Source organism: Fusarium odoratissimum, assembly GCF_000260195.1.
Source record: "Fusarium odoratissimum NRRL 54006 unplaced genomic scaffold supercont1.7, whole genome shotgun sequence".
NCBI lineage: Eukaryota > Fungi > Ascomycota > Sordariomycetes > Hypocreales > Nectriaceae > Fusarium > Fusarium odoratissimum.
Genome location: NW_022158693.1, coordinates 1,336,989 through 1,364,468, shown reverse-complemented (window position 1 = coordinate 1,364,468; position 27,480 = coordinate 1,336,989). Strand labels below are relative to the sequence as shown.

General features: G+C 49.2%; 9 protein-coding genes across 51 annotated transcripts; 5 read left to right on the top strand and 4 right to left on the bottom strand.

Moving 5' to 3' along the window:
• Window positions 1-84: 84 nt before the first annotated feature.
• FOIG_05743 (uncharacterized protein) lies at window positions 85-5,428 on the top strand. 5 transcript variants are annotated; one of them, XM_031204554.1, is made up of 4 exons: window positions 85-692; window positions 749-1,671; window positions 1,723-2,416; window positions 2,491-5,428. In XM_031204554.1, the coding sequence occupies exons 2-4, from the start codon at window positions 1,140-1,142 to the stop codon at window positions 4,664-4,666; spliced, it is 3,402 nt and encodes a 1,133-aa protein (XP_031066383.1). In that variant the 5' UTR covers window positions 85-692; window positions 749-1,139; the 3' UTR covers window positions 4,667-5,428. The 5 variants fall into 5 exon arrangements, with proteins under 5 accessions (XP_031066383.1, XP_031066384.1, XP_031066382.1 ...); XM_031204555.1 differs by having other exon boundaries at window positions 745-1,671; window positions 2,491-5,324; XM_031204553.1 differs by having other exon boundaries at window positions 85-1,671.
• Window positions 5,385-7,879, bottom strand: FOIG_05742 (T-complex protein 1 subunit theta). Of its 3 annotated transcripts, none has more exons than XM_031204549.1 (5): window positions 7,657-7,879; window positions 7,474-7,605; window positions 5,944-7,336; window positions 5,721-5,894; window positions 5,385-5,667 (listed from the first exon to the last, which is right to left on the bottom strand). In XM_031204549.1, exons 2-5 carry the CDS (start codon window positions 7,530-7,532, stop codon window positions 5,650-5,652), a joined length of 1,644 nt encoding a protein of 547 aa, XP_031066378.1. In that variant the 5' UTR covers window positions 7,533-7,605; window positions 7,657-7,879; the 3' UTR covers window positions 5,385-5,649. The 3 variants fall into 3 exon arrangements, with proteins under 3 accessions (XP_031066378.1, XP_031066379.1, XP_031066377.1); XM_031204550.1 differs by having other exon boundaries at window positions 7,474-7,659; window positions 7,729-7,879; XM_031204548.1 differs by having other exon boundaries at window positions 7,474-7,871.
• Window positions 7,880-8,089: 210 nt separating this feature from the next.
• On the top strand, window positions 8,090-10,153 carry FOIG_05741 (uncharacterized protein). 30 transcript variants are annotated; one of them, XM_031204525.1, is made up of 5 exons: window positions 8,112-8,183; window positions 8,248-8,286; window positions 8,370-8,495; window positions 8,596-9,038; window positions 9,205-9,937. In XM_031204525.1, the coding sequence occupies exons 4-5, from the start codon at window positions 8,742-8,744 to the stop codon at window positions 9,718-9,720; spliced, it is 813 nt and encodes a 270-aa protein (XP_031066362.1). In that variant the 5' UTR covers window positions 8,112-8,183; window positions 8,248-8,286; window positions 8,370-8,495; window positions 8,596-8,741; the 3' UTR covers window positions 9,721-9,937. The 30 variants fall into 30 exon arrangements, with proteins under 30 accessions (XP_031066372.1, XP_031066365.1, XP_031066371.1 ...); XM_031204540.1 differs by having other exon boundaries at window positions 8,800-9,038; window positions 9,205-9,932; XM_031204533.1 differs by having other exon boundaries at window positions 8,800-9,038; window positions 9,160-9,932.
• Window positions 8,124-12,064, bottom strand: FOIG_05740 (uncharacterized protein). 7 transcript variants are annotated; one of them, XM_031204515.1, is made up of 5 exons: window positions 11,100-12,008; window positions 10,621-11,045; window positions 10,214-10,565; window positions 10,068-10,158; window positions 9,831-10,010 (listed from the first exon to the last, which is right to left on the bottom strand). In XM_031204515.1, the coding sequence occupies exons 1-4, from the start codon at window positions 11,776-11,778 to the stop codon at window positions 10,085-10,087; spliced, it is 1,530 nt and encodes a 509-aa protein (XP_031066344.1). In that variant the 5' UTR covers window positions 11,779-12,008; the 3' UTR covers window positions 9,831-10,010; window positions 10,068-10,084. The 7 variants fall into 7 exon arrangements, with proteins under 7 accessions (XP_031066343.1, XP_031066340.1, XP_031066344.1 ...); XM_031204514.1 differs by having other exon boundaries at window positions 8,124-10,158; window positions 11,100-12,064; XM_031204512.1 differs by having other exon boundaries at window positions 10,621-12,026.
• A 129-nt stretch (window positions 12,065-12,193) lies between these two features.
• On the bottom strand, window positions 12,194-14,719 carry FOIG_05739 (uncharacterized protein). Of its 2 annotated transcripts, XM_031204509.1 has the most exons (5): window positions 14,151-14,719; window positions 13,943-14,086; window positions 13,535-13,880; window positions 12,914-13,479; window positions 12,194-12,859 (listed from the first exon to the last, which is right to left on the bottom strand). In XM_031204509.1, the coding sequence occupies exons 1-5, from the start codon at window positions 14,206-14,208 to the stop codon at window positions 12,702-12,704; spliced, it is 1,272 nt and encodes a 423-aa protein (XP_031066338.1). In that variant the 5' UTR covers window positions 14,209-14,719; the 3' UTR covers window positions 12,194-12,701. The 2 variants fall into 2 exon arrangements, with proteins under 2 accessions (XP_031066338.1, XP_031066339.1); XM_031204510.1 differs by having other exon boundaries at window positions 12,202-12,859; window positions 13,535-14,086.
• A 2-nt stretch (window positions 14,720-14,721) lies between these two features.
• On the top strand, window positions 14,722-16,673 carry FOIG_05738 (ribosomal protein L37ae). Its single transcript, XM_031204508.1, has 4 exons — window positions 14,722-15,019; window positions 15,075-15,092; window positions 15,362-15,526; window positions 15,587-16,673. The coding sequence occupies exons 1-4, from the start codon at window positions 14,988-14,990 to the stop codon at window positions 15,648-15,650; spliced, it is 279 nt and encodes a 92-aa protein (XP_031066337.1). The 5' UTR covers window positions 14,722-14,987; the 3' UTR covers window positions 15,651-16,673.
• Window positions 16,674-17,473: 800 nt separating this feature from the next.
• On the top strand, window positions 17,474-20,364 carry FOIG_05737 (uncharacterized protein). The gene is made up of 2 exons (XM_031204507.1): window positions 17,474-18,188; window positions 18,253-20,364. Exons 1-2 carry the CDS (start codon window positions 17,843-17,845, stop codon window positions 19,926-19,928), a joined length of 2,022 nt encoding a protein of 673 aa, XP_031066336.1. The 5' UTR covers window positions 17,474-17,842; the 3' UTR covers window positions 19,929-20,364.
• Window positions 20,365-20,675: 311 nt separating this feature from the next.
• FOIG_05736 (uncharacterized protein) lies at window positions 20,676-22,170 on the top strand. Its single transcript, XM_031204506.1, has 3 exons — window positions 20,676-20,850; window positions 20,953-21,629; window positions 21,680-22,170. The coding sequence occupies exons 1-3, from the start codon at window positions 20,802-20,804 to the stop codon at window positions 21,971-21,973; spliced, it is 1,020 nt and encodes a 339-aa protein (XP_031066335.1). The 5' UTR covers window positions 20,676-20,801; the 3' UTR covers window positions 21,974-22,170.
• On the bottom strand, window positions 22,053-26,410 carry FOIG_05735 (structural maintenance-chromosome 3 (chondroitin sulfate proteoglycan 6)). The gene is made up of 4 exons (XM_031204505.1): window positions 26,133-26,410; window positions 23,238-26,061; window positions 22,751-23,186; window positions 22,053-22,702 (listed from the first exon to the last, which is right to left on the bottom strand). Exons 1-4 carry the CDS (start codon window positions 26,168-26,170, stop codon window positions 22,404-22,406), a joined length of 3,597 nt encoding a protein of 1,198 aa, XP_031066334.1. The 5' UTR covers window positions 26,171-26,410; the 3' UTR covers window positions 22,053-22,403.
• Between the last annotated feature and the right edge of the window lie 1,070 nt (window positions 26,411-27,480).

The window sequence follows — 27,480 nt, the reverse complement described above, 5'->3', positions numbered from 1 at the left end:
GTCCCCGGGAGAAGGGGTACAGAGTGGAAGTTGACGGTTGGTAGCGTACCTAGTGACCGGTGCAAAGTCATTCAAGGCGCCCCCCAGCGAGAAGGTCCTAAAGAACAGGCCAAGCTCTGAAAGGGAGGTCCTCCGTCTCTTAATAGGCGGTACCTGGCACCAAGCATCTTAGTACCAAGCCCAGGAGTCCTGGATTGGATTGGATTTGGTGCCACTCAAGGTTCATGGCCTGGTCGTACGGTGCAAATCAAACTACCATCCATCCATTTCTCTTTTCCATTTCTTTCTCATATAGCCCACCACGCCCATACCTTACTTCCTTCCACTCTGGCTCTTGCTCTTGATGCTTTAGTAATTTCGTTTCTTTTCTCGTCTCAAATCTTTCCCTTTTCTCTCCTTTCCTCCATCAGGAGTCAACCTCCTAGAAGCAGACAGACCGTGGGATCGTCTATTCTAATAAAAAGAAACGAATCTGCCTATCAGCGAGCGAGCGCAAGATAGACGAGTCTTATCGCCTCAACGACTCCGGATACCACCCGCCGAATTGGTTGTTCTTTCATTCACCGAAAATCTCCGTCTTACGAGCGCCTAGAAAGCAAAAGCAATTACATTGTTCGAAGATTGCCGTTGTGAGACGATTGTGACTTTTGTTTCTGTCTGTGGAGAAGTGATTCTGGGCCAACTTACCCAAAGTGAGTGATGACCAAGGGCCAGCATCACATCGCGCATTGCTAAAAAGCAAAGCCAGAAACATCACAGCCCGACCTGTCGCAAATCGCAACCGGCCGCAAGCGACCTCGCACAGTTAAACGTTTATTCCTCAGAAAAGCGGTGCCGCACAATTGTCTCTTCACCCTTTTCGCCCCGACATCCTGTTTTCTCCCTCTTCTGATTGGGTTTGATTTTGTTCTTGCAGTCAACCGGTGCTTGACCTTATCACATAGCCCATTACGATCGCGGAGTCTTTACCTCGATTTGCCGTTCTGGAAATTTTTGACGTCGCATGGATTCCCGCCCCTTACTCTTTAAGTTCAGCCGCCCTTGACCAGCAATTCCTCGATCACCCAGAACCGTCGAACCAGTGCTTGTCTTACAACACAATAACCAGAGACACCGCGAAGAAAAGGTGTCTTATTTAAATGTTTCGCAGATTACGGAAAAACCAGGATCACAATACTACATCGAGTCAAGGACGGGACGACGACAAGGCAATTGCCACAAATCTTCGAGAACTTGGCTTGGTTGGCTCACGCGCATCCAGTCGAAGACCCCGAACTGGCACAGACTCCAAACCTTTTACAGAAGGACAGTCCATTAAAGCCAAATCTCTCCGCGGGCAAGACTCAGTCTCCTCCGCTGGCTCAGTGAGGTCAGGCGTTAGCAACGCTTCCCGTCGAGTTGGCAGTATCGACAACAACGTCATGGCTACTAACGCTGATAGAAGTCGCTCACGACGAGAGCGCACATTTGTGGGAAGCGAATGTGCAGTGTGTGAAGAGCCGCTTGAACACACTCTACGCGGCGAGCGCATCCTACAATTTTCTTGCTCTCACGTCTCCCACGAGGCATGCTTCTATGAATTCATTCGCGAATTCGAGTCACAATATTGCCCGACATGTGACGCACCCCTCCACTTAGACACAAGTCGAGGAGGAAACGTTATAGATATTGGTTTGCTACCTGTCCTGGTACAATTGGAGCGACATACTGACATATGTATAGAGAAGATTAGCAACATGGTGCGTTCGGTCGGTACCGATTCGAGGTCCGCTATGACGCCAACACCAACAGCAACCCCTTGGGATAACCAGCCAGCTCGAGCTCCCAGTGTCGAGAGCAATCAAAGGCGTCCTATGCAGCAACAACACGTCGGAGGCCGTGACAGCGTTGCTCGAGGTAGTATGAGGGATAGTCGAGATGCCCCACTATCAGATCGATATGGTCCTTCGAGGCATGCTCGAAGTGACAGTGAAGCCACAGGAGTTGCATCATCCGGCGGATATCCTGAGACAACACAAAGCGGACCTGCCAGACGCCATGACTACGATGTCCAAGCGATGGAGACAACACCTGCAAGCCCTAGACCAATGACCCGCAACCCTATTCCGGCGCCGATTGTCACTGTTCGCTCAGAGTTCCCAACATTAAACCGGTCACGACAACAACAGACCCTTACATGTCTGGTTACTGTCGAGGTGCCTGATAATAATTGGAGGCCGGATCCTGAAGATTTGGGTGCTGCAGCTCCTCTGCCTCCTCCTACCACCAACCGTGCTGAGGAGGCATATGGCCGCCCACCATCTCCAGCTCGCAGTGCGCCTCGTTTCTACCCATATGAATCCACGGAGGTTTTGGAAGAGATGACCGATAGTCTGCGCAACCGCGTTGATAATTGGCACGGGCTGGACTTTAGCAGGTTAGTGGCGGCGCTTCACTTTCATTAGTGGGCGATCATCGTTAGTATGAACGAAAAGGCTAATTTTTCTGCAGATTCGGAAAATTGAGGCTCTATGGTACCCTCAGGGTGGGTAAGGATAAAGTCTCATGGCAGGAGTTGGAATGTTTCCTCTTCGCTGAGATGCTCATTTGCGTTAAGGAGAAGAAAATCCCTCAAGCACAACAGTGGGATGAGAATGGCGCTCCGCGCAAGACAACTCGATGCACTCTCAAGGGCTCAATTCTTATTAAGAAGCACCTGAATGAAGTATCAGAGACGGGAAATATCGATGAAAATATCCTGACACTCAGCCTCTCGGTTGCTGAATTACCACAGTTCCATCTCCGTTTCGAGAACCGCAATCAATTGAAGTTGTGGCAGCAAGCTCTTCTTGACCTTAACGCTGTTGAGACATCTCCTGTACGCAGTCCCGAATATGATCGCGGCGAGTCAGAAACTGACGAGGAACTTGAGTGGCAGCGTTCGCGCCCACAGAGAGTCTCTTCGGTTGCATCCTCCTGGGGTGGCGCGAGATCAACGACGACAGCACCCACCGACTATACGAACTTCCCCAGAAGCCCTGCCATGGCGAAGTCGGTCCATGTACCCATTGATGTCGTCGTCGTCGTGCCCATTTCTTCTTCTATGCAGGGCGTCAAGATCAACCTGGTCCGAGATGCCCTGAAATTTATGGTAAACACACTTGGCGAGCGTGACCGTATGGGACTGGTCACTTTCGGTTCAGGCGGCGGCGGCGTGCCTATCGTTGGCATGACTACCAAGGCCTGGCCGGGCTGGAGCAATATCCTGACATCCATCAAGCCGGTTGGCCAAAAGAGCCATCGCGCTGATGTCGTGGAGGGCGCCAATGTTGCGATGGATCTGCTCATGCAAAGAAAGTACAACAACCCTATCGCATCTATCATGTTGATAAGCGATGCGTCTACCTCAGACGCTGATAGCGTTGATTTCGTCGTGTCCCGAGCTGAAGCTGCTAAAATCACCATCCACTCATTTGGCCTCGGGATGACACACAAGCCTGATACCATGATCGAGTTGTCAACAAGAACAAAGGCTTCTTATACTTATGTTAAGGACTGGATGATGCTCCGAGAATGCCTCGCTGGATGTCTAGGGAGCATGCAGACCTTGTCTCATCAGAACGTCAAGCTTAAGCTCAAGCTGCCCGAGGGTTCTCCTGCCAAATTCCACAAGATTAGTGGTGCCCTGCAAATTACGAAGCGAGCTACGGGCAGAGATGCGGAAGCATCCCTCGGCGATCTTCGATTTGGGGACAAGCGTGATGTTCTTGTACAACTTGTCATTCTTCCTGACAATACTTCCCAAGAACAACTCCCTCAAGATCCCTGGGATAATATTGTCTCGGGTCTCGAAGCACTGGGCGGCCCTATGGACAACGACAATGAAAGAACTCTCTCTGTCGAAGAGGTTCCATTGATCCAAGCAGACCTTAGCTGGGGGGATATCCTGCGCGAGGGTACTGTCACACATATGCCTCGGCCATCTCTTCTGGCCATCACCATGCTTCCAGTCAGCGGAGGATCCAAGAAGGCATGGCAGAATTCCCCTCCCATCCCTCCTCACCCAAGTATTGTTCAGCGCCGTATGGAGCTCCTCACTTCTGACATGCTTACCCGTGCTCTCACCCTGGTCAGCCGCGGCCAACACGACCGTGCCCACACACTATTGAATGAGACTCGATCAATTCTGAAGGGTCTCGGAAAAGGTGGACTCCCCCCCATCCCCCCTCCAAGCAAGTCGACTCCTTCGGCTCCCTCTACTCCCCATCCCGCGAACGACGCTTCGCCAGGTCAATCAACCACTCCCGATCGCAAACGCAGCCCTTCACCGCCTGCTTCGGCAATCTCTGGTGTAAATGGCCTCCCCTCCTCGCAATTGGGCCGTAGCCGATCTAACGATGGCCTTGGACTTGGTGCTGGAATTGACGCCAATACTGTCGCAGCCCTTGATGCTGAATTAGAGAGCAGTCTGGAGTGGATCAACCATCCTGCTGTTTTCAGTCGCGACAGTAGAAAGGCCGTCCTGCAGGCAATCGGTGTAATAAGCTCCCAGCGAGCTTTCACGTACCGCACCCCTATCGAGGGGCTATGGGCTTGCCGCGTTAGCGGTGTCAAGAAGCTCACGGAGAAGAGTCGAGAATGGCGTGAGGATGGTGGCGGCGAGGGCGGAATCACAGAAGAATCTTGATCTTCATAATCATTATCGCCCATTTCCTCTTTCTTCATTTACTGTCATAGCCGAAATAGCGCTCTGGTTCTATTTTCAGCATGACTAACGACCGATCATGACCAAAACATTCAGATGCTTCCCACGCTATTACACATGCATTTGTTGCTACTGCTACTTTATACTCGCTACTTGCTTTCTTCAGTCGATGAAGGGATGCATTATCTCTTCCGGCTTCCCTCTGGAATTGTTCGATACCCCTGGAATCTACCAACTATCTGGCGCACATTCGACCTTATGCTCGTAGTATATACCTGCTTCATCATCTTGCATTAATAGATCTTTTTCTGATTCGCTGCAATCGGTCAAATCCAACTTTACCTGTGTCCTGCGATATTGCCTCGATGATGTTCCATGGTTCGCATTTACTTGTGGAGTATGTTGGAAAACAGCCTGTTACACTCCTGTCTTCTGCTGGTCCTTTTGCATAATGGGGTCTACTGATGTGCTGGACAACCTTTTTCTGCCTTTCATATACTGCGTTTCTGGATTATCTGCACATGTAAATAGTCATAAGCGGGAAGGGACTTAACGAAGTCGATGCATGAAAATACTTAACTTGATATTTTACTGTTATGACCATTAATTAGAAGCGACAATCTGAGCTGTCTCGTAAACCTCCTGCCTGTTTGTTTTCGACAATAAATGGGGGTTAGAAATCACTGCCTTGCATGAAGGACCCTCCTCATCCGCAATAGCTTTGTCATAGCATCTGAATTGGTTATTGAACTTTGAAGTCCACAATTGCGGTACCAAGTCTGACAGAACTGAGTGATCCAAGTAGAGGGCACAGCAGAATTTACAACGGGCTACTGGACAAGCTTAATAAACATGTGCACATGCTTTGACTCTTATCTGAGAGGATATCTAACCAACCACGACACCAGGTGATTGTCACACATATCACATCCATTGCCCATTTTGAACTTTTTAGTTTTATCCATTTAGTCCTCGTCCCAGTTCTGTGGGGTTTGATCAGTCGAAGCTTCTTATAGAAAAGGGGAAGGGAACTTACAGGGTTGGGTCCAGGGGGCTTGGGTCCTCCAGCTTGTCGTGCCACGATGATCTGGTCAACAGACAGAACGGTGCGGGCGGCTTCCGTGGCAAGTTTGATAGCCCATTGCTTGGAGATGAGAAGATCCAGAATACCTTCATCCTTGGCATCGATAGTACCAGTGTTATCATCGTTCTGTGGCATGGGTTAGAGACGGATTCATCATGGATGGATCAAAACGAACCTCAATATCAACGCCAATATCCCAAGCGTCACTGTTGGCATGGGCAGCGTAGAGTCGGCTGAGAACCTCGGTGGCGTCAAGTCCGGCGCTCTCAGCAATGGTGCGAGGCACAACCTCAAAAGCCTCGCCATACTTCTTGATGGCGTACTGGCTAAGTCCGGGAGTCTTCTCACCGTGAGCTTGTATCCTTTCAACCAGCTCAACTTCTGTAGCACCAGCACCAGGAACCAATCGCGGGTCGCGGGTAATGGCTTTGACGACGTTGACACCATCATCGACGGCGCGCTCAATATCATCAAGGTGGTTCTGGGTTGCTCCTCGAAGCACAAGGGTGGCGGTTCGAGTAACCTCATCCTCCTGGCGGAAGACTGTAACTCGGTCACCACCGATCTCAAGGGTCTCAACAACATCGATGCTTCCCATCTCGTCGGGCATAGGAGCCCCTAACCTCGCCAGGGGGGTGGCACCGACAACGCGGCAGACTCTTCGAAGTTCGAACTTGCTGAGAATTCGGATGCACAAAATTCCGAATCGGTTCAGATAGTGCATCGCCAAATCGCCGACACGTTCACCACAAACAACAACTCGGAGGCCAGAGTCGTAAAGTTCCTTGATGGAAGTCTCAAGTTGAGACTCCTCACCCTTTGTGAAATCCATCATCTCTTTGGCGTTGTGCAGGAGAACAGTACCCTTGGTCTCGGTTTGACCAGCGTCAATCGGACAGGTGAAGACACCAACCTTGGCGCGGCTGGCCTTCTTGACAGAACCGTCAGGCTCCTTAGGGAAGACCATGCCCTTAACGACCCTGCTCTGCTCCAGGCTTCCGCCCATGATCTTGACCACACGGATATTGTCGACATTAAAGTTGGCGGGGTTCTTGGGGAGAACATTGAGGACAGCCTCGGCAACAAGATCGGCAAGGAATGTCTCGTTTCCGTTTTGCTTGCTGGCAATAACCGTGCTGATTGCCTTGCTCAGCTCTTCCTGATCCCGCATATCCTCCACTTTGTCAACAGCAAGCTCTTCAAGGGTCTCAAGAGCAAACTTCTGGGCCTTCTCATAGCCGATGACGATGTCTGATGTCTTGAGGCCCATGCGCAGCAGATCCTCTGCCTTTCGAAGCAGCTCGCCAGCGAGGACAATGACAAGGTTGGTAGCATCGCCCATCTCGGCTTCTTGTTGCTGACTAGCCATGACGAGGAGCTTGGCGGCGGGGTGGACAACGTCGAGTTCGCGTAGGATGGTCGCAGCGTCAGAGGTAAGAATCATTTTTTGCAAATGGTTGATGACAACCTTGTTGCGGCCATAGGGGCCAAGCGAGGTCTGAACAGTGGACGCAATCGCTCTGCAGGCGTCGATATTGCGAAGTACAGCACCATCTTCGGAGTCGTAGCTATTGAGAAAGAGATAGAACTGTTAGTCGGATTCATAAAAGTTCATATCCTGATTGTCGTGATCATGAAAGTGGCATTTGTAAGGAGACAAGTAAAGAGGCGGGGAGCTACCAGCACAAGGAGGGGAGCAACTCACTTGTTATAACCTTGCTTAAACAAGCCCGCGTTAGGGGCGTTGGGGATATTGAGCGACATCTTCGACGGCCACAGCGCTCAGGAGGCGACGTTCTTGGTTGTGGCTGTATAAGATATGTCGTCAAGTATGTGTCTGGTTTGACAGTCAAGGTGATACTCCTGTTGATGGATAGATTTCGCCCACTAGCTTCAGTGTCCCACCACCCCAAGTCAGAAAAACTTCCACGGGGCGATTTAGTGGGTAGTAGGTACGTACCCGGCTGCCTGCACTCAGAGCTCGCTCCTGCTCGGGCGGTACTCTACCTTACAAGGATGAATACAGTTAATTGCGAATGAGTGGGTGCCGAGTCTGAGGAGTTTCGAAGGCAAGCAAAAATCGCTTATATTATTATATTCGAGAATCCCGGATCAGCTACCTAAGGTACTGGAAACCTAACCTAGCAGCCTAGGTGCCTCATAAGCATTCTTGCTGATAACAGCCTCAATTTGAGGGGCAGATTCAAGGGTCTGGCTGCCCAATCAGAAATGGTCTGCGCCACACCCCCTGAAGGAGTCTTTCAGCCTTGCATGCCGTTGTGGCTAACGAACACGCCCGCGAAGCCTTGGTGACGGGAACAGACTGACACCGTCCAGGTTTGCGACTCGTGATGGCTGATTGACACACTTACTTTCAACACCTTTTTATACTGATACCCACGACCAGCGCCATAGGTACTAGCTCCTCTCGCCTTGGTGACGAAGCTTCTTCTCTGTCTCGTTGCCTGATCGATTTCAGCGTTCATCAATTACAGATTCCAGTGGACACCGCCCATCAGTGAGTGATTCAGTGAGCTTAACAACCTGGCGAATCGTCACGCGTCAAGCAATCACTCCTGAACTCACAGCTAACTTCGACAGTCGACGTCGCAATTATCTTTTCTCGTCTCATAATCGAATCTTTTCCAGCAACATACATACCAATCGTAGAGACCATATCATTAGCTGTGATTCATACCTGCCTAGGTAGCTAGCCAACCATGCCCGGTAAGTCATTCGCCCATGACAGAATCGCTCACTGCCAACGATCGCTCCTGGTGGGTTCTGTTGGTTTGCTCCAACCCTCAAACTCACGGCTCAAGTTAAGGCTGAGGCACATCCCTTACGCCATCTACCACACGATCCTCATTTGCCCTGCGCTTCACAACCACACTCTTCTCCTTGTCGCGCAGTTCCTGTATTGTTTTCACGGCTCTCTCATCATCACCCTCGCCTCCACATCAAACGCGCAGCATGCCCATAACACTCAAGCGCAAGGCATCAGAAGCTGACCTGCCTCCTCGCACTCCAGCGATTCCTTCTACACTCCCTCCTTCCGTGGAGGAGGCCTATCGTCGAAAATGTGTTCAACTCAAGAACCGCACCAATGAAGTTGAAGACGCCAATGATGCCGCCCGACTTCGTCTTGCTCGTATCAAGCGCCAGGTTGAAAAGTTGCGAATAGAGCGCGCGTTTCTACTCGAACAGCTCGCAAAGCGCACGAGCGCAAACGTCGAGGACTCAGACGGCAGCCCAAGCCCACCCCCTACGGTATGCTATTATTTTCTTCCCATCCCTCTTCTCCCTTTGCCTGGCAATCCTCTACCGGCCTGCCGCGCCTCTACTACTTACGGCGCCCGGTTCAATGTTGATGCTTTTGCGCTTGGATTAGGACTACCAATTCACCATACCAAGTGAGTTAGCTAACCACCAGAAGCCCAAAGATAAGCCTCTGCGTACGAAGAGAGGCCACCGAAAGTCGATGATGCCTGATTCCGACTCGAAGGCACCAGTCGCTGCATCTTTTACCAACACCGCCGGCTCCCCAACCTCCGAAACCTTCTCACACCCCCCAGAAAGCCAACCGAAGCCGGCTCATGCCAACGGTATCTCTGCGAGCGATTCTAAGAAGCCCACCAGTGCATTCGAGCTGTTTTGCTTAGAAACACGGCCTGGTCTCGAGAGCAAGGAAAAGGACAATGAAATCCCTGTGAACATTGAGGATGAGCTTACTCGTATCTGGAAGGGTCTCTCTGATGGTGAGAAAGATGAATACGAGGCAAAATTCGAACTTGCAATGGCCAAGAGCGATGAATCGAAGAAAAGCCCCGCATCTGACAAGAAGGATGATAAGCCTGCTGAGTCAAAGCAACTCGTTCAGGACGAGGACATAGAGATGGGTGATGACACTGAGGATCAAGATACGCAGGCTGGCGAGAAAGTAGAGGAATGAGGACATCCATTCAATGTCTCTAGGGGCGTTTTGGCGGGTATACAATTTCGCATGTCATGACATCAACCCATGTACTAGTAATTAGATGCTTTTCACAACAAAGAACCAAGTTCCGAGAAAGGATTCACATAGATTAAGAAACGCAGTTTCTCCGCGCGCATCGTTCTTAGACCTAACCGCGAAGTCATCTATCTAATATCTGCAAATTTTACACGTACTCCTGGTCGCCTCGTTTGTGGGTTGTTATACCAAACTATAACACATACTCTGACAATATCAAACTCCGCTAGCTAAATTTGTTATTTCTTCTTCTCCTTCCTTCCCCAATGAAAGAATGGGTGAGATACCATGGTTGAACAAAAGCTTATTCGCCGACATATAAGTCTACTACAATATTGACAGCTGCCACTAGAATTTCTGCCGCAATAAGAACAATTACTGGCAAGGAAGTGGTTAGCATACTGCATGTGTCATAGGACGGCGCTTAGCATACCGATCCATTCAAGCTTCTCGTCATGGCCATGACTAAGCTCTCCTTTTAGCACAGCCAACAAATCTGCTATGACATCGAGACGTTCTGTCAGAAGTCCAACGCGCTGATCCATCTCTAAATAACTCCTGACGGCTTGGTACACGGGTTCGAGTTGGGGCTCTACCCAGAAGAGCTCAGGTGTATCGAGGACTGAGCCGTTGAGGTGGATGTTGATGCGAAGAATGAAAAGCTCTCCAATTTGCATGTTGATCTGTGATCGCCGAAGTGCAATTTTCCCTGTTGTGGCTATTTGTGTAGGAATATCTTTGCATGTATCGACTGTTGATGCAATCAGCTCTTCGAAGAGTGAGGTCTGCAAGCTGTTAGCAAATCGTCCCGATACAACTCATATTGGCAGGTTGACTTACTTTGACACTTTGCGCCAGTGCATGAGAAATAGCTAATTTCGTCATGTAGTTGTTCTTGTCGCGGAGAGTGATAAAGTCGTTATAGATACGGGCCTGATAATCCTTGGTGTAGTAAAAGTTGAACAACTCAGTCTCGACATCATCTGGGGCAAGCTTCTCCGTCTCAAACTTGGCGATCTCTTTCAGGAACCGGGCTTCTTGAGCTTCGGTCATTCCCCAGATGACAACCACTCCATAATCAAAGAGAAACACCTCGGGTGTATGCACCTGCGTATCAAAATCGGGATTGGTCTCGCTTATCGAGTCGTGATCTTCTATTGCCGAGCCCAGCAGATCTGCGCTGTCAATGTGAGAGCCATTACCGTTACCGTTAGCATCGTTATGGGCGTGGCCATTGTGGCCATGGGCCTCTGAACCGGCCTCTTCTGAATGCAAGTCAGCTAAGTCGCTCCGCTGTTGCGCGACATCAATGGCGTCACCTCCAGTTGAATGCCGGCGTTCATAGCTCTGAACTGGATCGCGACTGCGCGCGTTCTTGGCGGTATAATTATACGGCGTATATATGCATTCGTCGATGAGCTTGGGATTTGCGCCTCGGGTCTTTCCTCTTCCCTTTAGGAATCTCATCAGGGCTTCCATCTCGTATCGGTTTGCAGTGCAATATGCCGTGACACGCGGCAGTCGGTCTCGATCCGCTTTTCCTAGTTTCGCTGCATCTCTCCGCGCAGCAGGATCCTTGATACGTGTGTACTGAGAATAGACATCTCTTCCACTCTCCTCATCTTCAGGGTCGTCCAGGTCGGTGTTGGGAAGCAGCTTAAGCTTTTCCGTCTTTTTCGTACTGCGTTGAGGTCCAATTTTGGGCCCAAAAGATAGATTAGCAACTGCAGGTACCGACCCTTGGCTGTTCCGTCTCCTGAGCTTATTGTTCAGAGCTGTGAGCATGGGAGGGCCACCAGCGGCGCCGCTGACGGAGCCAACAGCATGATGCCCGGGGGATCGATGTTGAAATTGTTGTCGAGTAGGTTCAAAGGTTTTTGTAACAGGGTTGTCGCTGAAGGTAACTGATCGTGTTCCTTTGGGCCTGTTCTCTGTGGTAGGGAGTAATGGCGACGACTCATTAAGTACAGCGTCTGATGAGGTGGTATGGGGATCCATTTCGGTTTAAGCCAGTGAAGGTTGAAATGATGGAGTCGGGAAAATAAGTCGATTCGAATCTTTCAGGGCGCAAGTGATACACTGGTACTGCGGATCACTCCGCTAAGGACCGTAAAGATCGATTGAAATGATACCAAGGGCGTGGTCGGGTTTGAACGACGAAGGATTAATTGCGGTTGTGGTGTTGAGGTGAAGAACTTTCCTGGGGTTGATGGGTTGGTTACTGGTGCTAATGACGTCTGCCAAACTTCCGCGACCTGACGCGAAAAGCAACCTAATGATCCACCGTGCTCGCTTGAAAGCTCTTTGTGGGGCAGTTTGGCATCTCTCTTTTGAGCATACTATGTAATTCTACCTTGATATAAGATAAGCTTTTGGACCTCAGAAGACTCGAGACTGACTGTAAATAAGAGCGTAGGAAGACTGGTTGAAGATTTTACTAACTTTATCCTAAGAAATGCTAAATCTATGAAGGTATTTTTGTCGCCTCAGGTCGAGCTCTCAGGGTTTCTTCTACCATTGGTATAAGAAGGAAGATTTCATGGCATTTTGACGACACAAATATCAGTGACAAAGAAAGTCAATAGGAGTCACTGAGCTTGGCGAGTTATCAAAAACGTTCCATCTAAGAGTGAACGATGGCCGAATTTAGGTATGATGAAGCTTCCGCCAGTATATAACATTGAATGCCTGACCGAGAGCGAGCCTAGGTAATGTAAAAATGAAGGGCCAGCGACGTAAGAGCGTGAAACTGCAGATTGGCAACATATTTATCTAGGAGACGAAACATCAGTCAAGCAGATGATTTCCCTCATTGGTTTCGGGTTGAATGATCTTCGTCTGCGCAAAGGTGATGTAGCTCTGTTGTTCCATTGCTTCTCCATCGTATGCAAACGTCCTGTCTTTACTTTGCTAATTCGGGTTCAAGCATCAATAATCTTGACATCTGTCCTGAATCCAGACTTTTCCAAGCGGTCAACCAAACCTTGACCTAGGCACGCTGGTGTATAAGATCCGCCATCGAGCTCAATGTCGTCTTCAAGAATTGTTGCGGCAATCTCAGCAAGGAGCATTCCTGTCACTGTGGGCAAAACTGTCAATAAGAGTTCATGGCCGTTCTGCATTTCAAACTTACAGAAGTACATGCCACCATGATACCACATACGGCAGAAAGCTGCTTTGCCAGCAGCCTTCTCCGAATCTGGATATGCGATGCCACGATACTCGAGTTCATCTTTGGCCGTGTCATCACGTTTAGCACCTTCCCCAGGCTGATATACACGCTTTTTGAGAAAGTTCCTCAATGGTGCAACTGATACGAGTAAGATCCCACCGACAATAAGAAGCCAATGAATAAAGATCCCATGGAGCCAGTTGCGGGCTTTCATATGTTCTACCCAAACGAAATTGGGACCATAAAACTCATCTTTGCGGGATGGCGTAGAGGAGAGGAGACCCCAGGTACGTTCAACAACTGCAACATCGGTTGAATTCGTGACAGACGTGGTCTGGAGCCCAAGATTTGGTATGGTCCGAACGCCAAAAATCATCTGGAGAATGGAGCTCCTGGGCCGTGTGGGCTCGTTGTTGTGGGGGACAGGTGACTGGGCATACGGACTACTAGCCTCCTTGATCTCCTGGAGCGAGAAGACATCCCAGATGCTTAAGGCGGTAGCGAGTGTGCCACCGGATGGTGCCGAGCTATGACTCAGTTAGTTGTTTGAACTATACCTTCTTGTTCAAGAGCTGTACTCACTTGATTTTGTGGAGAGAAACAACCACATCTCTTGTCTGAGAGCCTAAGTCAGTACGAATAGCCTTGGCCATGGTCCATGTGATGAGATCAGCGGGAGCGGACTCAATTCCAGCTTGTGGAATCAAGATGGCACCTGTCTGTTTAGCAGTTGCTTCATATTTCTTGATCATCTTATGAACCCAAGCAGCTTCGCCGGTGACATCTACGTAGTGGGTTCCGGCCTCGGCACAAGCCTTATAAGCATGTTCACCGTACAGGCTATATGGTCCAATGGTGGTTACGATAATACACGTCTTCTTTGCCAGAACACTCAAATCGGCGTCGTTCAGGTTTACGACCTCAATGGCTAATTGTAATCATCAGCCTGTGGATTATATAGGATCAATAAGGAATATCGTTGGGCGGTACCTGGTGGCAGTCGATCAGGGTTGAGCTCCCGACACTCTTCAACAACAGCCTTTAGCTTGGGCTCGTTACGACCAGAGACTGCCCACTTGAGGTCAGTTGCAAGGTGCATTGAGATGTATTCAGCCGTCAATTTTCCCGTGTAGCCTTGGATATGGTCAGAATTTGGCCATAGTCTTACTTAAAGGCTCAACTAGAAGTAAGAACTCACCAGTTGCCCCAAGGACAACGATGTCGTATTGACGGCCATGATTCTTGACAAGGGGCATTTTCAATCGGCAATTGATTCGGGGAGGAATTAAATAAGACTTGATATTAGGGTCAATTGAAAGTAGACGGGAACAAAAACTTTATGTAGTCAATGTGAGTTGATAAAAGCGAGGTACTATGTAGGACTGCGTTCGAGACGGTCAAGTTGGGGTTACTGTCTTTGGTATCATGATGCCGAGGGACGATCAGTTTGGCGGTGGTGGCCAGGCACCCTTGTAGGTGCTCAGAGCGTTTATTCCGCTCCTAACATTAGGATCTTATCTCGATAAGGTGGCGCTCATCAACAAACTTGGTCCTGAACGAATGAGATTTGATGATGCCTTCACATGGGCTAGGTTGACATGATAGAATTTGAACTTGAGCGAGGAAGTGTAGCAAAGAGCTTCACTCCGTTATTAAAGCATATGCCCTTCAAGCTAACTGACAAAGAAGTTTATTGAAAGTATCTTTCCACCTCGAAGATTGACGACCCTAGGTACCTACCTCAAGAGACGTCTTCAAATGAAAGAGATCACGAGTCATGTTCGAACAAGATCTCCAGTCTCGCCGAATCGAAGCACGTGAGCCCATAGGTTTAAGGCTTTTACTTCGCCGAGGTTCTTCCGATCATGTCAAAAAAAATTCAAGAAAGTGGGACCCACTCGCTTCCTGAATGGGCTTGCCCTAAGGACCACAAGTTCTTTCCTCTGCAACATTCAGTGTCAGCCTCCAACAGTCGAGCAACATTCACCTCCGCCGTCTTTATTCCTTCCAAGACGTCCGACACATAACCTTCAAGATGACCAAGCGAACAAAGAAGGTCGGTGTTACGTATGTATTGCCCTTCAGCTCAAAACCAGAGCAACGACAGCTAACAAGTTCGCAGCGGTAAATACGGTACCCGGTAAGTTTCACGACGAAAATCCCATATCCGAAGCATATCGACAACGATTTCCCTCTGCTCTCTTCCGTAACGCTACCCGCGGCTCTCTTCCTGGTCCCGACAACTGTTTCAAAGGCAGGCGGTGGACTAGGGTTCGCACAAGCTAGGCCACAGACACAGATGGGGGAGTTCCACGAGTAGGCCAAGGGCAGCACGAGGCAGGAGGGGAGATTGGATACGCAACGACTGGGTAGACTGATACCACCGAAAACTAACATCTTGGTCTCTAGTTACGGTGCTTCCCTGCGAAAGCAGGTCAAGAAGATGGAAGTCACCCAGCACGCCAAGTACACCTGCACTTTCTGCGGAAAGGTCACCGTCAAGCGACAGGCTACCGGCATCTGGGATTGCAAGTCTTGCAAGCGCACCGTTGCTGGTGGTGCTTACACCGTTGCGTTCGTTCTTCCCACTCTATCGAATAATGCATATAAGGATGAACCACTAACCAAGAATAGCACACCTGCTGCCGCCGCCATGCGATCGACTCTGCGACGTCTCCGAGAGATTGCTGAGGTTTAAGGATGGACTCTAGCGGAAGGAGAAAACGGCTTTGCTTTTCGGTATGGTGTACGGGGGATATGGATTTCGTGCCTACACTACGAGTTGACGATCTGGACGTCAACACCCGATCTTCGATCACATAGAAGCCGATCGATTAGCAATGAACAAAAAAGAATTGCAGGCTTCGGACCCATTCAACAACTCTCCCGCCCCGTGCAAGTACAAAATTAACAGAACTTTGTTGTCATCTTTCAGCCATCACAGGAGTCTACCCATCGCCCAGAAACTGGACCAAGCGATTCGAACAGGCCGGCTCCCAAGTGTCTACATCATGAGCTCCATGTCAGGACCGTATCTTGCGCCGCAGCAGGTTCTCCGTCACTCTCGGCTGCGTACAGTGGGGCTCACAAGTGTGGTAGAATATTCTTTTTGAAGTAACCAGAGCCGATTTCGACAACATTCATGTCTGATCCGATTCCCCTCGAGGGACCTGAGCTGCGATATCTCTTCCTGCCTCGGATCAGCCTAAATATTTGAACTCTCTTAAACCCCATAGTACGACCTTGATTGGGCCCATTATTTTCTGTAGTCTGAACTTCTGAACTCTTAACAAGACATAGCTGGCAAGAGACACATGTTGCGGGCAGAAATATGATTCATGCGGTTTTCAGCGATAAAACACGCCCGGCTAATACACTGGGACATTGTCGAAGCAGCTAAGTAAAACGTATTGTGGAGGGCAGTATGATAAGTGGAAGTCATAAATACTCAACATGGACAGTGTCTTGCCACGAGATCTGACGGTAAGCCTGGTCTGTGGATGGGTTCTGACTTCATGGGCCATGGCAAGTTTGCATCATATCTTTCTGGGTTTCTGTATTGCACTAAATTTGGGTGCCTGCCGTCTCAGTGTTGATCTTCAATTGTGACTCAAGATACTGCCACCCTCGACAGTGTCTATGGATACGTATCTTTCACTCATTAAAGGTGTTGTGTTATTGTGCAGCCACCCGTGAATCTCCCTCGCTTGAAGCACTATTCTGTATTTACCAGCGTGCCAGGAGGGACACGGCAAGTTCTCCTTTGGTAAATTTATGTCGGACAGACTGACTCGTTCCTGAGATCCATTCTCTCGATGAGATTCAGCTTCTACATCAGTCGATAAATTCCACTTCGTTTCTTCCACTCTGAGTATATTTACTCAAGCTCCGCTGTATCTTGGCAGGCGTTCAAATTCTCCCTTGAGCAGAAACACAGTGTGCCTTGATCACAATACTTGCCTGCAATTAAAGCACCTCTTACACTTTCTTTTTGTTTGATGTTCATGAGCTGCCTCCTTCAATATTGAGTTATTAAAATAATATGTCTGATAGAGGTTGCTGACCGACTACGGTCTTGTGCATACCTACCCCTGTCCAGTGTAAATAGAACTACCTAACTTAGGACCATGCACTCACAGTCAATCGCGCCAGCTTGGAACAAAAAAAGACACCATTTGCTGGGCCGAATGACCAAGGACGGACGGTATCGAGTCCGGGACTCGGAAAACAGATGAGGGGAAGTCGAAGGGTAGAAGTCACGATGTTCTTCTACACAGCATAGGAATAGTATAAAAAGGACCTACACAGAAAGTATTGAGAATTAGCTACCTACCTACTACCTTGTGCGTTCTAACGTGCCTGTGTTCAAAATGCCTACCTCTAGGTACGGTAATCAAGCCTGACGCGACCAAGAGTCATCCGTCATCAGGGTCTCTCCCCACCGTGCATTTGTTTTGCTCTGCAGGCACATAACCTAACATTTATTTCTACCAGGCGTGGCGCTGATCCAGGACGGGGGAGCGCTCATTGGCCCCGATCACGTCCCTGCCAGGCTCCTGGGCTCCTTGAAAACATCCATTCCACTAGAGCTGGATCTCTTCTTCTTATTTTCCTCTGCCTTTGCCTGCAGGGCTCCTGTCCACTAATGCATCACCATTCGGGTGTCAACCTAAGCCAGCCTGCTAAGTTACGGTACTTTGCCCCCCCCAAAAACGAGCCATCCCGCCTAATCGATCACGACGGGACCTCTCCATCCATCCCATCCCATCCCATTCCCTTTTACCACCATCACCGCCTGCTCGAATCGACGGCTCGCCTCGACTTTAATTCACTCGATCTTATTTTACATGTTTTCATCAAGATACGATCTGCGTTATCAATTTCGACATCATGTCTGAAGCGGAGCAGTGCATCATATGCCTGGATCCTCTGCCCCGACCCTCGGCTGCCCTCCAAGCTCCAGCTGCCCTCACTGTAGCTGCGAGTGATGCTGCTGGTGGTGTTTCTGGCGGCGAGCCCGCATCCGCACCCGAGTCCGCACCTGTTCCTACCACAACCTCCACAACCTCAGATGTTCTTGAGAATGACTCCAATTATCTGAACATAGTTGCGTCACTTGACGGGTGTAATCACATTATTCATGATGCATGTATTCGTTCCTGGGCGCAAAAGACAAACACATGTCCAATTTGTCGTAATCCCTTCCATTCAGTTCGAGTGTACAACGGGGTCGATGGTATGTCGGAAGCTTATCCTCTTACTTCACATATGTCCATCCACTAACCCTTTCTTTTCTGCAGGTACCGCCATTTCGAAATACGATGTCCAAGATAAAAAACAGGTTGCTGAATTCGATGTAAGACAGTGGCTTGGCGAAAACCCCGAAGACGAAGAGGAGGAAGAGCAAGGCAACCCATGTCCTATTTGCAACTCTTCAGAGAGGGAGGATGTTCTTCTCCTGTGCGACAGCTGCGATGCGGCCTACCATACGCATTGTATAGGTCTGGATGCCATTCCAGACGGTGATTGGTATTGTATGGAGTGTTCTCACCTTTTTCAACTGGTGGAAGAGCCAAGGACCACTGAATCTGGCGAACAATCTCCTCGTCCATCATACGTGCGACGTCCGAACCCCCGAAACGCCCGTGGTTACCACGTACGAACTCGAGCACGATTAAGGCGAGCCCGTCGACAAGCTCGAAATGTTGAGTGGCAAGGCGCCTGGGGTCAGTTCTCCGGGCGATTCTACGAGATGAGCGACTTGGATTTGGACAACCACGATGATGAGGATGAGGAATTAGAGCAATACAGGAGATTCCAGGAACTCGGGCGACGCGAACTCGAACGCTGGCAGCAAAGAATGGACATTGCCCGCCGTCTGGGCGCTCGTGACGTATTTATAAACAACATACCTTCTGCTATCAGCGAACGGCTTCAGTCAGCACCAGAGCCAGTACAAGAAACGGCTGACGAAAGACGAGCTTGGGGCGCTTTGGAACGTGCTCGCGAAACAGATGAACCCAGCACCACTTCTCGCAAGCGCAAAGCACGGTCTGTGACTGCGTCTCCTCGCGAACCTGTTCAAGAACCCGAAAGGAAGCTCAAGCGCCCTCGAACACGTCGCTTGCCCACCCAGAATGGTGAAGGTTCAAGCTCTGTATCTTCTCCAGCGCCGGCTGGGCCCTCGTCAACACGAGCTGTCCCCAATGGATCGTCATCCAGAAATGGTACTGTCGACCATAGCAGTATCGACCCTCCCTTGGTTTCATCACTACTGAAAGAACTCGAGCCCAGCATCATGTCTGAGGACGAAACAATGACTACCAATGGGTGGCGGCATGCGCCAGAGGCTTCATCCCCAGCCCTCTCACCGGCGATATCTCCGTCCCCATCAAATTACAGTAGCCCACGGGCTCTTTCTCTTACCCCTCCTCCTATGCCAAACTTCAACGGCCGACCAACTTCACCAACACTCTCGCTCAGCAGTACTATTCAACCTCGTTACGCCCCCGCGAATTATTCACCTACTCGTTCAAACCGTGACCACGGCGACTCAGAGACGCGTTCAACCAGACCCCATGCAAACTATTCCCCGACTCATACAAGCAATGACCAGTCCGATTCAGAGACGCGCTCGGTGAAGGTCCCAGAGAGCCGACCGTTAGAACTACGACAACCACGGCCACGCCGTCCATCTGAGGTAGCAGCACAAAAAGAGGAACAACCGTCAGCAGACTCCAATATCACCCAGGAAGATAAGATCAGCATAAATGAGATTGTCAAGGGCGCATTACGACCACATTGGCGGTCTAGAAAACTAACAACGGAACAATACTCGGTTATCAACAGAGATATTTCAAGAAAACTTTATGACGAGGTGAAAGGCGCGGCATCATTGAGCGATGAAGCCCGACGGCAATGGGAAAACAGAGCAACTAAGGAGGTTGCTCAAGCAGTTGCAGAATTGTCTGCTTAGCTTAATGATAGAATGAATCAAGGCGGGAAACAAGAGTTAAGCAGGCGTTCAGGCATCATCAAGGGGATCCATGTGGTTTGATACCCAGCATCTTTCGAAAGGCGGGCATGATTCATTGCATTTTGATAGCGTGGTGTCACAACGGAGTTGAGATCGGGTATCAAACGCGAGTTCGATATATGTACAGATATCATAAGTTCGGGTCATGTTTGCATATGGCTCTTATGTCACTAGGTAGTCTCTTGTTCTAATACGAACCTTCTCATTGGCGTCTGCCACTTTTGTTGTTGTTTGGTCAATGTCATTGAGAATGGTCACCTTTGGCTGACAAGAGTGATCGGCTTGGATCCAAAGTCTACCACATGTACGGCGTTTGCTTCTAGTGGCGCAGCTACAAGTACTTGAAACGACTCCGTTAAAAGGAGTAATATTTTAGTCGGTTATCAAACCATATTGAGATGACACGAAATGTCAGCAGTATCTATCTAACAGAACCCGGTAGGATAAAGAATTTTCTTGCAGGCCCCGCTAGCGAAAAAGACTGCGGAATTCTTCTCGGCACACGTAAATGATCGAGACGTTCTGGAGGTGGAAACAGGTCTTGACGATAAGGAAATGGTGCCTTGAGAGGAAAAGAAAGAAGAAGAGGAGACAGAGGCTAGGAAATCTATTTTAATGATATATGTCTTGTTGCCTCAGGCGCGAATAATTCATCGACTCTGGGGCCCTCCACTCGGGCCTGTCGCTCCGCGGTACGTACCGTCCAGGCCCAGACGAAAAGTTCGTGAAGCCGCTGTTGAATATCACCATCCAGCTTCGATCACCGAGTCGCAACGTTCGGGAGTCACAACCCACGGAGCGAAGACAGACAGCATGACAGCTTCAAGCCGGGGTTCGAAAGCCGCTCAGGCTGTGCTATCTAGTGAGTCCATACAATTCCCTCATCTGTCCTGCTCTTACGCTCAACAATTGATCGCCTTTAAACCCACTCCAAGACTCATATAACTAACAGAAAACATCTCAGCTTCTCCTAATCTGTGCACACGATGCGCTTCCTCTTCTTCTGTATCTAGATACCCAGCACGGCTCTACTCATCTCTAGCCGCAGCCGTAGCGAAAACCCCCACCGATACCTCTACTCCTGCACCCGCTCGCTCTCCGCCGCCCTACGACGTTCGCTCTGGTGTAATTCTCACGCGACCACCTCTGGTGACACGGAAACTCCATCCTTTTGAAAATGCTTTCTTTTTCTACCAGAAACGTCTCGAAGAACGTCTCAACACTCCCTTTATCACGAGTATTTACTTCAAACCTGATACGGCTCGCCGTCTAGACTGGAACATCAAGGTCCAGGAGCGCAAGGGCACAGTGGCCAAGGAGCTGGGTGTCTACAATGGAAAGAGTTCCAAGGCGTGGGATGACGAACTTAAGGTTGGCGATGAGCTTAGCAACCAGGAGACTATTGTCAAGTCCTTGCTCAGGGATGCTGAGGCACGTGTCAGTGATGATGCTGAGATTATCGCTCCTGAGGATGTCATCCCTGTTGAGCCTCCTGCGGATCGTGTGACTGAAGCAGATCGTAAGGGTGATGTTCAAAGACTGGATCGTCAACTCGATCGAACCCTGTATCTTGTGGTCAAGGGTAAGGACGGTTGGGGCTTCCCCGCTGATGTGATTCCTAAGGATGAAAATCTTCACGAGGTAAGACATGTTCGAAAATGGTTGTTGGATAGTGCTAAATCTTCCAATAGTCCGCCAAGCGAGTCCTCGACCAGGCTGCTGGTGTCAATATGAACACATGGATTGTCAGCCGCGTGCCAGTCGCCCATGTCGTCTCACGACCCAAGGTGACTGCCGACGGCGTCGTCGAGAAGAAGGGTGAAAAGACATTCTTCATCAAGGGCAGGATAATGGCTGGTCAGGCTGATCTTAAGAATAACCCCTTTGGCTACACCGAGTTCAAGTGGCTGACTCGCGAGGAGCTGGAAAAGGAATTGCCAAAGGATTACTGGAAGGGGGTACGAAACATGATGACTGATCGGTAACTATAGAGGTTGGGTAGAACTGGCAGTGCCGTTGCTGCGTGTATAATTATCATGTATACTTGCTGTACACAAGAATCAAGACGTCAAAACATGTCACTTGGGTTTATTTCTGCACGTTTGTCCTCAGCTGCGATAACCTTGTGTCAAGCCAGAATATCATAAGAGTAGGTCAAAGAGGAATCCATCATATTCATGCAGTCACTGAAAATGTTCGTATGGGTATTTTGGGACTCAAGAAACTTAGTCGTCTCGTTGGGATTGGTAAAAGCTTCACGCCTAATTTCGTTCCATCTAAGAACAACAGCCTAGAAAGTCTCGACTTCATCGTAATCGCATAAGGAATAAATCTTAAGCCGCCCAACGCCATTCCGTCGTCCCCAGGTATAGTCTCTACAAGCCTCTTTGATTACAGTCCCCCATTTGCATTCTCTCAAGTAGGCTTCGCTTGACCCTCTACGAACTCAAGAGCCTGCTCCGTGCTGACACAGTCGATTGAACTGGTCTTGTTACGGAACGTCACACCATAACATCTGTCGGCGACATGCACAATCTCAGGTCGGAATGTGGTGCAAATGAACTGAGTACCAATTTCCTTAGAGATGGACTCAAGGAGGGCCGCAACAGCTGTACGATATTGGGCATCAAGATTGGCATCCACCTCGTCGAAAATCACCATGGGACTGCTCTCCGTAGCCTGGAGGGCGAATATAAGGCAAAGGGCACATAAACCTGCTCCTGTTAGTAGTTGGACACAGCAAAGGGAATAATATGCCTTACTCTTCTGACCACCGCTGAGTTGCTGGATCTTCTGCTGCTCATCGAGGTGTTTTGAGTTGAATGAAACACTGATGCCAACACCAGTGTAGTTTTCAACACCGCGTGCCTCTCCGTCTGATTCGTCGACGGGTTCTTGACGACGATCCGCCCGTCGTTGAATGAGCAGGCGGCCATGGCCGGCAGGCACCAACTTGCCAAAGATAGTTGTGAATTCCTTGGAAACCTGTTTAAACGTCCGCTCAATTGCCTCGTCTTTTCGGCGGTCGAGATGCTCAACGAGTACCTCAATTGACTCCTGAGAGTCATCCAACTCTTTACGTCGTTTCATAAGCTGATCTTGTTGAGTTGTGAAGTTGTTGTACTGTTCAAAGGCTTTCTTGTTCACGTGCTTGTATTTCTTCAGTGCTTCATTCACTTTCTTGATCTTGGTTGAGACCTGCCAACACGTTAGTCACTTCTCATTGGGTTTAAGTAGTACAAAACTTACTTGGTTAGGGTCCATATTTTCATACTTGTCGAAGGCTTCTTCGGGAAGCACACCTAGGTCGCGAATAGTCTGTGCACATTCGGCTGCTTGTGTTGACAGAACGGCTTTCTTTCGGAGACTCTTGTCCATCTTCTTCTGCTGTTTCTCGATCCTCGCGGATATCTCACTCTGCGCTTGCTCTAGTTGAGCCTTCTCATTTGCCAGTTCCTCGAGCCGCGCTTGTGTATTATCCATTTTGGTTTCAAGTTCCTGGAGGCTTGCCTCGACAGCTTTCTGTACTTTTTGCGCCTTCTTGAGTTCCCTTTGGGCATCTTTCAACCCACCGCCCGAGGATCCAGTTGAGTCTTCAAAAGCCTGGCTGTTGAGTTGATCAAGCTTCATTTGCAGGTTTTGGCGAAGGTCCACTTCAAGAAGTTGCTTTTGCCTTTCCAGATCACGCCGGGCTCGGCTGAGTTCATTCCACTGCTTTTGGAGCTCCTGGGTGCTTGTCCCGAGTTCCTCCAGCTGGCGTTCTTCAGCGGCGGTCAGGGTTTTCTTAAAGTCAGATCGAAGTTCGGCCTCATGTGCGGCAAGATCCTCCAAGAAGCTGTTCATGTTCTTCTCGACTGCATCTCGACGTTTGATGGCGGCATCGAGGTGGCTCAGCTCTTTCTCCAGATGCTTTGACTTGTTAATCAGTTCATGCTTCAGTGGTTCAAACCCGTCGACAGCCTGTCTTAGTCTTTCGTTGGCCTTTTGTAGGTCTGACATCGCAGCTGTGATCTCCTGGTCCTTGAGTTCTGTCTGTTTTCGGATATCACGAGATTGCGCTAACAACCTTTCGTATTCATCCCTCCATTTATTCACGGCTTGTACGGCGTGTAAGCGCGACTTTCGAGGGTCAATATATCCACCTGTCATGGCACCCCTCTTGTTGGTTGTGTCACCTTCCGGAGTGATGCCGTCGACGCCATGGCTTCTTGCATATTGGCTTGCTACTGTAAGGTTTGGACATACGACAGCTTTTCCAAAGACCTGCTGGAACGCCTTCTCGTACTCTTCGTTGTAGTTGATCTTGCTTAAGAGAGGTACGGCATCATTAGACCTGGGAAGCTTAATTTGCCGGGGCCGTAGTTGGGCGAGAGGCATGAATGTAACTCGGCCTCCCTGTTGTCTGTATAGGGTGTCTGCGAGATAAGTGGCTGTATCTGCGTTGTTAACGACATAGTGGAACAGACTTGCGCCGGCAATCTGCTCAACGGGAAGTCTGTAAGCATCACTAACTTCAAGCAGTTCAGCCAATGTCCCATATGCTCCGGGGATATCTCGCTCTTGCTTCAATCGTCGGATCGTCGCCAGACCACGTGCAGTCGATCCATCCATTGCGTGAGCCAACTCACGTTCAGCTGTCTCCTTCTCCTGCCGAGCATTGGCTATAACTGAGTTGAGTTTGTCATCCTCACGACGAACTAGCTTTCGTTCATCGTTAAGCTTGTCTATAATGTCGCGGGCCTTGGCAACCTCCTCTTCAAGGGCTGTTTTCTCGCCACTGAAGTTGGCCAAACGATTCCGTAAGTCAGCAACGTCTTGCTCTGCCTGTGCTATTGATTCGCGGACCCTTTCAACTTCTTCATCTGCATCAATCTTGTTGGCTTTTTGAGTGCTTATGTTGAGTTCGAGTTCTTGTATCTCTTTCCGCAACCATGTGTCACGCTCAGACTTGTTTCTGAACTGGGAACCTCGGCTCTGTTTGGCAAACAAGCGGTTACGTGTGGCTTCAGCATGATCAAGTTGTCGTCGGATTTCGTCTTCCTCCTGCTTTTTTTGGTTATAGGCTGGATTAATGGTTGAAAGCTGCTGTTCCTTGGATGCGATCTCATTCTGCACGGACTCAAGTTCAGCTGCATGTTGTGCGCGGGCTTGTTCCTGTGCAGATTGACCTTCTCTCAAGTTCTTAACCTTCATCTCAGCCTTGGCCAAGGCTTTCGCGCCGTCGCGCCGATCTTCCTCGACTTGTCGCCTTTCGATCTGCAAAAGCTCCATTTCTCTCTGCAGCTTGTGTATTTCTGAATCAAGCCTTGATATCGCCTTCTCGCCCTCAGTGTACTCTGCTCGGTTGGTATCAGAACTATCAATTCCGTCTTGCCGGACGTTATCAAGCTCGTCCAGGTTTGCTTGAATCCCGAGCTGGATGTTGTGGTAGTAGGCATATTCGAGGCACCGTCTCTCTCTGTCCTTGTCCTGGAACGCTCTGAGTTCTTCCTTTTCTTCCTCGAGTTCGCTAAGCCTTTCCTTGATGTATTCCAGCAGTTCATCGATCTTTTCTCTCTTGTTATTGGTCTCGTTCATAATCTTGAGCGACTCTGCGCGACGCGTTTCGTACACCTGTGTTCCCGCTACCTCTTTTAATAAGTTGAGCCTGTCGGACTCTTTCATGTTGGTCAAGGCGGTGACTCGTCCCTGAGGTACGATGTAGTAGGGGTTTGATCGTGAAAATCCGGCCGCTTCAAGCAGATTCATGACATCGGCCTTGGTTACAACCTTTCGATCGACAGAGTATTCGTCTTTCTTCAAGCCGATTGTGCGGCGTAGAATAACATCTTTGTTGCCAGTTGGAAATCGGTCGTCGCTGTTGTCGAAGATGATCTCCACGTAAGCCGACATAACGGCTGAGCCTGAGCCCTCGTGGAGAAGGCCTTGCCGCTCTTCGCGACTCATTTGTGTATACGCATCGCTCAAAACGAAGCGAATGGCGGCGAAGAAGTTACTTTTTCCGGAGCCATTGCGACCGACAATCACATTGGTCTTTGGGGAAAACGGTTCGATTACAGTCTGGTCCTTGTAGCTATGGCAGTATTAGCAATGAACCGGATTGTTGGGTGAATGCGAGGGCAGCAATGATGTCAATCCACATACCTTTTAAAGCCCTGGATGATGATTTGCTTGATATACATGTTTAACTGCGCGGGCGCTCCTGCGCGACATGCGAAAAGTCAAGACGGCTTTACTGCAGGAGACTGTGCAGTCTTGACAAAGTATGCGATCTGTAGGGTTGCGTGCCACTTTGCTGCGATTTGACGCGTCGTTGGAATCTAGACCGCGATCAAAGTGGTTGGCATTGGCGCGTCGTTGAGCTGGAACGCGGTTTCTGCCTGGAAAGCTAGGCAGAATTTCCTTTCTGTTCTCCGTGTGGTCTGTGCTGTCTACCTCAGTACCAAAGGTACCTTACCTCACCTTCCTCGTTTCTTAGAGCTTTGGTCATCCTTTCATGGATGCTGGCTACTAAGGTATCCTTGTCAGCGATCTGCTTCATTTAGTGACTTTCGATGGGGAAAAGGATAACTACATCAGATTTGAGTACAGCGTAAGCTATAGGAACTTAAAGCGTTTCGCTTACTATGTAGGGAGCGGCATAGATCCCTACATCTCAGTGCAGCCAATTTTATGCACATAGTTATCCATTTTCGCTACCAGTAGAGGTTACTGGCCTGGCTTGTCGTAGGCTGGATCTTACAGATCTGACCGAGCCATGATATCATGTACCCTCTGTGTGTAAGCATGAAGTGCAATTCTGATATGAATAATTATTACAACACATTTTCATTCACACCAACTTCGGGATAGCACTGCATTCGGATACTGGCCTGACTTATCACATTCCCATGCCCATGTGCTTTGTACCTACCAACCTGATAACTGCTTGTCTTTGCTTCCTATAGGGTATGTTTCAGTTTGTGTAACCACAACTATGTTACATTATATATGTATTATTATAAAATGTTTAAAGACTTTACTTTAATAAACTATATTTACATATAGAGATACCAATAAAAGAAAGACAATAAAGAATAACTAATAAATTTAATATATAAGATTTAAGTTATATACAGGGTAAGCGAAAATGCCATTATTAACATTGAGTTTTTTATAAGAGATAGCCCCGGATCAATTATTAAACCGCAGGATGACTTCTCAATGTCATCCTCTACATATTTGCAAAAGATCGCCATGAGGCTGGTGCTGTCTTATTGTCCCCAGCACGGTTGGGCCACACCTTAAGTGGGCCAGCCAGTCGAGATGGGCTCTAAGTGGGTAGACTGGGCTGAAGTTGGCCAAAGGCAACAAGAGACAAGAAAAAGACCAGGGGCCAAATCACGACGCTAGCAGGCAAGAGGGAAATTAAGCGAGCGCAACGAAAGAAACCGTTGGCCGTGCTCCTCAAAGCCGCGCCGCGTGTATAAAAATACAAGCACTCACTTATAGA